Source organism: Vigna umbellata, chromosome 2, assembly GCF_029865625.1.
Source record: "Vigna umbellata cultivar VRB3 chromosome 2, Vumbellata_1.0, whole genome shotgun sequence".
In the NCBI taxonomy this organism is placed as follows: Eukaryota; Viridiplantae; Streptophyta; class Magnoliopsida; order Fabales; family Fabaceae; genus Vigna; species Vigna umbellata.
Genome location: NC_142166.1, coordinates 1,254,130 through 1,264,263, shown reverse-complemented (window position 1 = coordinate 1,264,263; position 10,134 = coordinate 1,254,130). Strand labels below are relative to the sequence as shown.

The window sequence follows — 10,134 nt, the reverse complement described above, 5'->3', positions numbered from 1 at the left end:
TAATTTAAATATATTTTTAGTTCATCCATTCATATACTTCAACATCTTATGAAAATATTTTTAATTAAATCTTTGAGATTTATTTATTTAAGCAGCTAGAAAATGAGTAAAGATTAGTAGTAATAGTTTTTAAAAAATAACATTCGATCATTTTATTCTTAAAAGGTTAATTTATAAAAAAATGATAATTGAATTTTATTTTATAAAAACTATTTATTTTTCTAAAACTATTTTTAAAACATCTCCTACCTTCTCTATAAGTTTTTAATTCCATTTGTCTTATAATGAGAAACAGCTAATAGTGATATAATAAAGAATTTTACGTATTTACTTGATCAGAATTAAAAATAAGATAAGTTCACCTTTTCTATATCTTTATAAACATTTAAGTATTTTAAATTACAAATGGTTATAGAGTTCGTGCATGTATCTTAAATTAATTCAAAATAAATGTATTCAATTGTGATAATAGTAATATTATATGCGTATTAAAGTATTTGAGAGCTGCTATACACAGATTCATTCATCGTTATTCTCTCTTTTCTGTTCCATTTTTCTTAGACTGTCACTCTTGAATTATATTATCTTGGTCGAAAATTTTGTTAGTAAAATTAGACCATCGAGAGCTTGTTCATTCCCTACATAACACAAATCTAATGTGTATTTCCTCCAATAAAGAGAGTTCTATTTGCCACCCACCAAAATCAAAGTATGTGTATTTACTCGATTATAAATTTAACAATCAAATACAACACAAGTTTCTAAAGAACTTATCATGAAGGATGAAGAATTTATGAAGCTAAGGGTGAGCAGCTGCAGGCCAAAATAAATTATCAGTGCAAAATTTGATGATAATTGGTTATACCAAGTTGCTAATATTTTTATCTAATTGAATGCCTAATCTGGTATCTACAGCCATCTGAATAAATATTGTTGCTTAAAGAACCATTTTATAGTAGTATACTAATTGGATTTTCCAGTAACATGTGTAGTAGCTGCATCCTTTATACTTGACTCAGATGTTTTCATGGCACTATCAGATAATTTGAGTTTTGTAAGGTTCCTTCTAAGGAATTGGAATTGCAACCCTTTAGGTTTTATCTTCCCAAGCAATTGCCATCTTCTAGGTGTAATCTGTCCTAGCATTTTCATTTGCTCCTTTCTGAACTTCTTAGTTGCATACCAGCTTCCACCCCTCCATCCTAAGGCATACCTGTATATCAGCTAAAGTGAGAACTCATAGCAAAAAGAAAATCAGAATGTTTAAATCCACTGATAGCAAAGTATCAAAGAAAATAAAAGTCAATATGAATGGCTTATGAAACAAGCAACAACAAATCAACAGAGGAGACATGTTCACGTCAAACATGTACGCCAACACCTAGAATCAATCAACAGGTCAAATGCATGGCAGTATTTCCTTTCACAGATTAATGCATTTTTAAGTGATTTTAACTGAGGCATCTTGTCCATATAACGAATAAACTTGACATCATACTGGAACAATATTCCAAATTCAAAAGCAGATCCACTGGAAGAATGATTTGAGTTTGAGAAAACAAAACCCAGACATAAGAAATGGAATGACACCTCCCCCTCCCTGTTTTCCTCCCACACCCAAAGTCCTTCCGATTTGCAAAACAACACCTAATTATTTTTTTGTCATCCCCAAATTTTAGAAGCTTGAGATCTTGAAGCTAAGAAGCATCAAATTTATGTGTAAAGAGATGTTGGTATGTGGGGTTTAAAATTGTAATTCACGAAATCATTCATGTAACATTTTAGTATTGTCATCCACATTCCTCCTCGCAGTGTATTTACCTTGATCACAGTGTCGCTATCTCTAAGCAAAAATCAATATCCTGTCCCATGTTTCCCCAGTACATAAAAAAGAAATTCAAGAAATATCTAAAATAGATAAATTGATGAGGTTTGTAATTAATGGCAAAGAGGTGGGGAAGGTGTGGGTAAGAGTTAAAAAAAATAAAATTGATCAATGTGTGCCTAAGAAATAAGTTAGGAAACTAAAAAACAAAGACAGGTTAATGCAAGTTTGTGAGATTACTTAATAAATTAAAGGATTTTAGTAATTTAAAATGAGAATAAGTACGGGGACAGGAATGGGCATGGGAATGGATATTGTTAGGATATTTATCCTATTTTATCATCATTATAGTGTGTCAAGGGTTACCCTATTTATCATGATTATATTGTGTCTAGGATTACCCTATTTATCATGATTATATTGTGTCTAGGGTTACCCTATTTATCATGTATTTGTGTATCAATTTATTCTTATAAATAGAAGATTGTGAGAGGGATCAATTAAGCCCTCAAGAATTATTTCTTTTCAATCTTAAGTTGGTATCAGAGCGGGTCGATCCCGCTCTGGTTTCTGTCTCGTAATATATATCTGTCCGGCGCCACAGTTCTTCGTCGCCCGCCGCTGCCCGCCGCTGCCCGCCGCTGCCCGCCGCTGCCCGCCGTCGGCCACCGTCAACCGCCGGCCACCGTTGCCGCCGCCGGCCACCGTCCGGCCACCGTCGCCGCCGGCCACCGTCGTCCGTCGCCGGCCGCCGTTCACCGCCCGCCGTTGCCGGCCACCGGTCGTCCATCACTGTCACAGTTTCCTTCGTCTAAACCCTTAGGGTTTTCTTGTTCCTCGCTAGTACTATTTGTCTTCTTCAGAGATGGCGTCTGACAGTACTCTTTCCTTCTCTGGAAGTCCATCAATTACCTCCGAGAAGCTAAATGGAAAAAATTATCTATCATGGTCTGCTGCGGTTGAAATGTGGTTCCTCGGCCAAGGGCATTATGACCACCTTGAGCGAGATGGAAGCCATGTGCCTATTGAAAAAGCTGCTCAGTGGAAACAAGCAGATTTCCAGTTGTGTACCCTGTTATGGCAATCAGTGGAACCCAAACTTCTTGTATCTTTGAGGGCTTTCAAAACTTGTCACTCCTTTTGGAAGAAAGCCCAAAACATTTATGCCAACGATATTCAACGTCTCTATGACACTACGAACAAGCTTGCAGCTCTTAAAATGGCTGACCATGATATGGTGTCCTTCATGGCTGAAGCCCAATCTGCTGTCGAAGAACTTAGGATGTTTTTGGAAGTAGATCCATTAGAGGATATCAAAAAGAAACTAGACAAATTTTACATGGTGTTGATCCTTCGTGTCCTACATCCCGATTTTGATCATCTCAGAGATCAACTTCTAACTAGTCATGAGGTCCCCTCTATGGAAACATTGACCACTCGCCTTCTACGTGTCCCGGTATCTCAAACTCAAGAAGCGCATGAACTAGTGGAACCATCTGTCATGGTTGCCACACGAGGAAGAGGAAGACGTGGCACTAGAGGAGGAGGACGAGGAGGTCGGGGACGTACTCAATGCACATATTGTAAAAGGATGGGTCATACTCAAGAGAATTGCTACTCCTTACATGGTTTCCCTTCCAAAACCGCCAATATTTCGAAGACTGAAACTTCCACTTCGAAAACTGAAACCTCCACTTCTATGTTTTCTGAGGATGAATATCAAGAGTATTTAAGGTTAAAGTCTAACAGCTTGGCACAACCATCTCAATCTCCCAATACATCAACCGCCTGCGTTTCTCAATCTATGGAATGTCAAAATTCATGGGTAATTGACTCAGGTGCTTCTGATCACATTTCTGGTAATAGCTCTTTGTTCTCATCTATTTCCTTTCGAGAAAAACCTCATTTCATAACCCTTGCAAATGGATCTAAAACTTCTTCCAAAGGAGTCGGTCATGTTTCTTTGTCTCCCTCCCTCAATCTCAACTCAGTCCTTTTTGTCCCTGATTGTCCTTTTAATTTAATTTCCTTAAGCCAGTTGACTAAAATGTTAAATTGTTCAATAACCTTTGATCATAAATCTTTTGTTATACAGGAGCGTGGTTCGGGGAGACAGATTGGAGAAGGATATGAAGCTGGCGGATTATACCATTTTGGATCTCGTCCAAGGGTGTCTTGTGTTGCTGCTCCTAATCCTAAAGTGCTACATGATCGACTTGGTCATCCTCATTTGTCCAAATTAAAAAAGATGTGTCCTGAACTTAGTAGTCTCCAAACCTTAGAATGTGAGTCATGTCAATTAGGAAAACATGTTAGATCTTCCTTTCCTAAAAGGTCTCAATCAATATGTAATTCTAGTTTTTCCATCATCCATTCTGATATATGGGGACCTAGTCGTATCTCCTCCTTTGGTTTTAGATATTTTGTTACCTTTATTGATGAATATTCAAGATGTACTTGGGTTTATCTTATGAAAAATCGTTCTGAATTGTTAGCTATCTTTACATCCTTTTTGAATGAAATCAAGAATCAATTTGGTCAAGTAATCAAAATATTAAGAACTGATAATGCAAAAGAGTATTTCTCATCCTCCTTTTCTGCCATCTTGAGTTCCCATGGTATCTTACATCAGTCTACTTGTCCTCATACACCACAACAAAATGGTATAGCAGAACGAAAAAATAGACACTTGGTTGAAACTGCTCGTACCCTTTTGCTTGGTGCCCATATTCCTGTCCATCACTGGGGGGATGCCATCTTAACTGCATGTTATCTTATTAATAGGATGCCCTCCTCCTCTCTTGATAATAAAGTCCCTTTCTCCATTTTGTTTCCTAATGATCCTCTCTTTCATACATCTCCCCGAGTGTTTGGCTGTGTATGTTTTGTTCATGACATGTCTCCAGGTCTAGACAAACTCTCCGCTCGCGCTCTCAAATGTGTCTTCTTAGGCTATTCTCGACTTCAAAAAGGATATCGGTGTTACTCTCCTGAAACTAAGAAGTATTACATGTCTGCCAATGTCACATTCTTTGAACAGACTCCTTACTTCTCTCCATCTGTTCAGGATGTTTCTATCCTCCAGCAAGTCCTTCCTATTCCAATGGCTGAGTCGAATAGCTCCACTGTCTCTGTCATTCCAAGTCTTGATCACAATCCTTCTACACCTGTTTCTCCATATACTGAGATCATCCCACACAGGGCCTCAATGGATAGTCCACCTCCCCAAGACAATGGTGAATCTCCTACTTCAGATTCTTCTCCCTCGTCACCTCCTCCCACGCCTCCTGGTGCAAATGATTCAGCATGGCCTATTGCCCTCAGAAAAGGTACTCGTTCCACTCGGAACCCTCATCCCATTTATAATTTTCTAAGCTATCATCGATTGTCGCCCTCCTATTTTTCTCTTTTATCCTCAGTGTCCTCTGTTGTTATACCCAAGAATGTGAAAGAAGCACTTGATCATCCTGGATGGCGACAAGCTATGATTGCAGAAATGCAGGCTCTTGACCACAGTAATACTTGGGAGCTGGTGCCCCTTCCCCCAGGAAAAAAGGCGGTTGGTTGTCGATGGGTGTATGCAGTTAAAGTTGGCCCTGATGGTGAAATTGATCGGCTCAAAGCGCGGCTTGTTGCAAAAGGTTACACTCAGGTTTATGGTCTTGATTATTGTGACACTTTCTCTCCTGTTGCCAAGATGACTACTATTCGTCTCTTCTTTGCCATGGCAGCCATTCGTCACTGGCCACTTCATCAATTGGATATCAAGAATGCCTTCCTACATGGTGATCTTGAGGAAGAAGTTTATATGGAGCAACCTCCTGGGTTTGTTGCTCAGGGGGAGTCTGGTATGGTATGCAAATTGCATCGATCTCTATATGGCCTCAAGCAATCCCCACGTGCTTGGTTTGGAAAGTTTAGCTCCATTGTTCAAAAATTTGGGCTAAAACGCAGTGAAGCAGACCATTCAGTTTTTTATTGTCATTCTTCTCTCGGGAAATGTGTTTACTTAATAGTATATGTTGATGATATTGTCATTACAGGAAATGATGCTGTTGGAATATCTCAACTAAAAGAGTACTTGTGTAGACATTTTCAAACCAAGGATCTTGGAAGTCTCAAATACTTCTTAGGCATTGAAGTAGCGCAATCAAAAGATGGAGTTGTAATCTCCCAAAGGAAGTATGCTCTTGATATATTACAAGAAACAGGCATGATTGATTGTAGACCGGTAGACAGTCCCATGGACCCAAACCAGAAATTAAGGACAGAAGAAGGTGAATTATTCTCCGATCCAGAGAGGTATAGGAGGCTGGTTGGCAAACTGATTTATCTCACTATTACAAGGCCAGATCTATCCTTTGCAGTTGGAGTGGTTAGTCAGTTCATGCAGGCTCCATGTGTTGACCATTGGAATGCTCTCATTCGCATTCTAAGGTATGTAAAGAAGGCTCCCGGGCAAGGATTGTTATATGAAGATAAAGGAAGCATTCATGTATCTGGGTATTGTGATGCAGATTGGGCAGGTTCACCTATTGATAGACGGTCTACAACAGGATATTGTGTTTTTCTGGGAGGAAACATTATTTCATGGAAAAGTAAGAAACAGAATGTAGTAGCTCGATCAACCGCAGAAGCCGAGTATAGGGCAATGGCATCATTAACATGTGAACTTATATGGGTGAAACAATTCCTTCAAGAGCTTAAATTTTGTGACATCCATACTATGAAGATGTATTGCGACAATCAAGCTGCTCTCCACATTGCATCAAATCCAGTGTTTCACGAGAGGACTAAACATATAGAAATTGATTGTCATTTTGTTCGTGAAAAGTTGTTGACCAAAGAAATATGTACTGAGTTTATTGGGTCAAACGATCAACTCGCAGATGTATTGACTAAGTCATTAAGGGGTCCTCGGATTGAGTTTATTTGTTCCAAGCTTGGTACATACAATTTGTATGCTCCAGCTTGAGGGGGAGTGTTAGGATATTTATCCTATTTTATCATCATTATAGTGTGTCAAGGGTTACCCTATTTATCATGATTATATTGTGTCTAGGATTACCCTATTTATCATGATTATATTGTGTCTAGGGTTACCCTATTTATCATGTATTTGTGTATCAATTTATTCTTATAAATAGAAGATTGTGAGAGGGATCAATTAAGCCCTCAAGAATTATTTCTTTTCAATCTTAAGTGATATAAAGGGGTCATATGCATGTTATCATCCCATCCTCATACCCAATTTAAAAACTTAAGTATTATTATTCATATCCACGCCCAGTCAATACGGGGATTCCCCATTAAAATTAGGATGACTTTAGACATCCTCATAGATGGGTTCATTTGCCATCCCTAGACAAGGGTAGTAGCACGGTATGTAAAGTAAACTTGCAGAATGTTGGGGCGATAGATTTAACTGTAGGCGTGAATGAGGAACCCAAACAATAATAGGGCTAGAGCCAATAAATTAATATGTGCTATGCTATGCCAAAATCAGAATGGTAAATTCATCCTCTTAAAAATCTAAAATTTAGTTTGCTAACATGTTGAGTTTTGCATTATAATTTTATTGGTTCTAACTATCCTTTTAAATTCTTTTTCATCTATCTCTCTTTTCCTTTTGCAATTTTTTTCTCAGGTGCTAGTTGGAAAATTTACTGTGCCTAGTCTTATAGAATAGCCGGTCCCAGGCCCAGCTAAAACAGGAGAGTTGTATCACCACTAGTCCCTTCTCAGTCGATGTAAAACTAGTTGGAAAACTGAACCACATCACTGGATTATTAGGAAAATTAAGTACTGTTCAACCTTCAGCATCAAGTAACCTAATTTAATCCATGCAAACTGCGAGAAACAAAAAGATTCACAAGGTTCTGAATAACAGATCAAGAGTCATGAAAGGTTGGGAATTTCTAGCAGAACATTACAGCTACATAATTAAGTAATTATTATTTTCTTGTTAATCTCTGCTTTTTATAATCAAAGCATTACCATTATACAGCGACCACAGCCCTTTTCCAATAGAATGAGGTCGGCAATTTTCGGTCATTTCGTAATGAATAACAACCATCATAGCATGCTATAATAATTATGTTTGGTAAATTAACCACGCAAATTTTTCAAAATTGATGCAGTAATGTTAAGGAGCATGTTGTTGTTTGTGAGGGAGGAGAGACTAACCCGATAACCAAGGAAGTTCCCGCGGTAGCAATACAAGCAGGAATGCTACAACCTCCCGAACCTGCGACAATGTCTTTGATTTCGGTATGATGGAGATTGGAATTGTTTTGCATCTGACAGAGACAACAACATAGCACATGATATAAATTTCAAACAAGATAAAGGAAAAGGCAATAATAGAAGCAAAGTGATTTATATGTATACAGCATTTTCAATGGATTGAAGCCTTTGATCCACTTTGGTGTCATGTAAATGGCGCAAGGTGTAACCTATGAAATTAAAAAAAAAAAAAAAAAAGTGAGTGAGTGATTGTGGTTAATGGGCAAAGAGTAGAAGAGAAGAGAGAAGACAGACCGAACCAAGCAGTGGCAACGGAAGCAATGGAAGTTCCAACAGTGAAGACCACGCGATGTCTCTCAAACGTATCCTAAAACACAGAGAGATGTGAGTTGAGATGAGAAAAGGGAATGGAGATAGAGAAAGAAAGAGAAAACCTTTGTGGAAAAAAAAGTGTCTTGAATCGCAGCCCGTGAATTGAGATACTTTTTCTTAAGGTTGGGCGCCGAAAACACAGAACTCCTTAATCGCTGCATGTGCGATTCTATGAGAAGAAGCGTTCTTCCCACGCCAAATCACGAAAACCAGTGCTCGCTTTCTCAAACTGCCAGGGAAAAACGTTTTCTTCTACTTCTTCCTCAAGCCAGTATTCACCTTTCTCATTCGCTTCATCTACACCTTTGGGCTTTGACCCAAAATGTTAATAAACTTTCCTTTACCTATGTATGGTAGTTTCTTAGTGCACCTATATAAATTATGTAACCTAAATTTTTGGATTTTACAATTTGGAAGCCAATTTTTTCCTTCCAAAATGATTTCTAAATTAAACAATCCAAAAGTTAAAAATAATTTTCAAATTATATAATTCAGAAATAAAATAACTTTCAAAACTTGTGTAATTTGAAAAATATTTTTTATTTATTTTTTTACTTTCGAATTACATAATTTGCAAGTTTATCTTTCAAATTACACAATTTAAAAGTTATCTAGTTTCTAAATATTTTTACTTTCAAATTACAATGGACAAAACTAGATTTTTTATATATAAGGAAATAAAGGAGAAATTTGTGGAGATGGGTGTTTTAGAATTGATAATATATTTAAAATAGTGTTATTCAATTATTTAAAAATTAAAAGTTTAAAGTATAAATATAATTTTTATAATTGAGTTTTATTATTTAAAAACATCATCTTTTTAAAAACCTTCATCATGGGCTATCTCCCTTTCCTCTAGGTTTTCTTAATTTCTCTTCATATTTTTTAAGATTGAAAATTGTTAGAGTGATTCTTGAGACAAACTCTCCACTTTTGTCTGATCAATTTCTTTAATAGAATAAATTGATTTTTTTTGCCATTTTTTTTTAACTATGTGTTTTCTCTATGTATGTGACTCACCTTAGATCACATGTAGTATTTTAGTCTTTTATGGGAGTCTTTCTTGATCACATGTTTGTGTTGTTCTTAGGGGCAGTTGGACTTCTTATGTATCTGAAAGTGTTTTAAGGGTTGTTGAACAGTTTGGTTTGTCTCTCATGTAAGGGAAGCTAATTGATTTATTTTAAGATAGGTATACCTTGAAATATAGAATTGTATGATTGTATGGTTAATTGATTGAATTGTGTGTTGAGTCTCGTTGATTTGTGGGTAGGCTCAAAAATTGTATGACTATGTTGTATGGTGAACTTTGATGAATTGATAATTTTTATTGGAATGTTTGGTTTGTGAACCTATTGGTTTGGATTTGATTTTTGTGTGTTTAAAAGAGTTATAATTTGAGTAATTGGTCAAGTAGTACAAGTTTCAATATTTAAAATTGTTTTGAACTAATTCACTTAAAAAAAAGTATTTCTTTAATCAATTGAACATGTATAAGTTTTCTTAAAAAGTACAAAATATAGATTTGATATCTAGTATAGCGTTCAACGACATTAAGGTGATGTTGAAAGTCCTACTTTGCGAATGGGATAGAAAAGGGTAAGGTATGTGGAGAGAGGAACATGAAGTCTTAGTCTAGGAGCTTTATTTTGGCTAAAGATGTTAACATACTATCCTTGTGTGGGGTAGGG

General features: G+C 36.7%; 1 protein-coding gene across 1 annotated transcript; it reads right to left on the bottom strand.

The window, feature by feature from the left end:
- Positions 1-701: 701 nt before the first annotated feature.
- Positions 702-8,751, bottom strand: LOC124827231 (uncharacterized). The gene is made up of 5 exons (XM_047300242.2): positions 8,506-8,751; positions 8,366-8,438; positions 8,216-8,280; positions 8,012-8,124; positions 702-1,213 (listed from the first exon to the last, which is right to left on the bottom strand). The coding sequence occupies exons 1-5, from the start codon at positions 8,602-8,604 to the stop codon at positions 964-966; spliced, it is 600 nt and encodes a 199-aa protein (XP_047156198.2). The 5' UTR covers positions 8,605-8,751; the 3' UTR covers positions 702-963.
- Positions 8,752-10,134: the final 1,383 nt, after the last annotated feature.

Bases quoted from the DNA above. Each gene is read 5' to 3' on its own strand.
- LOC124827231 (XM_047300242.2), bottom strand. From the start codon at position 8,604: ATGCAGCGATTAAGGAGTTCTGTGTTTTCGGCGCCCAACCTTAAGAAA. The intron at 8,439-8,505 runs GTTTTCTCTTTC...TCTGTGTTTTAG, and splicing joins ACACTTTTTTTTCCACAAAG to GATACGTTTGAGAGACATCG. The intron at 1,214-8,011 runs GTTAGTCTCTCC...GCTGATATACAG, and splicing joins GGAACTTCCTTGGTTATCGG to GTATGCCTTAGGATGGAGGG.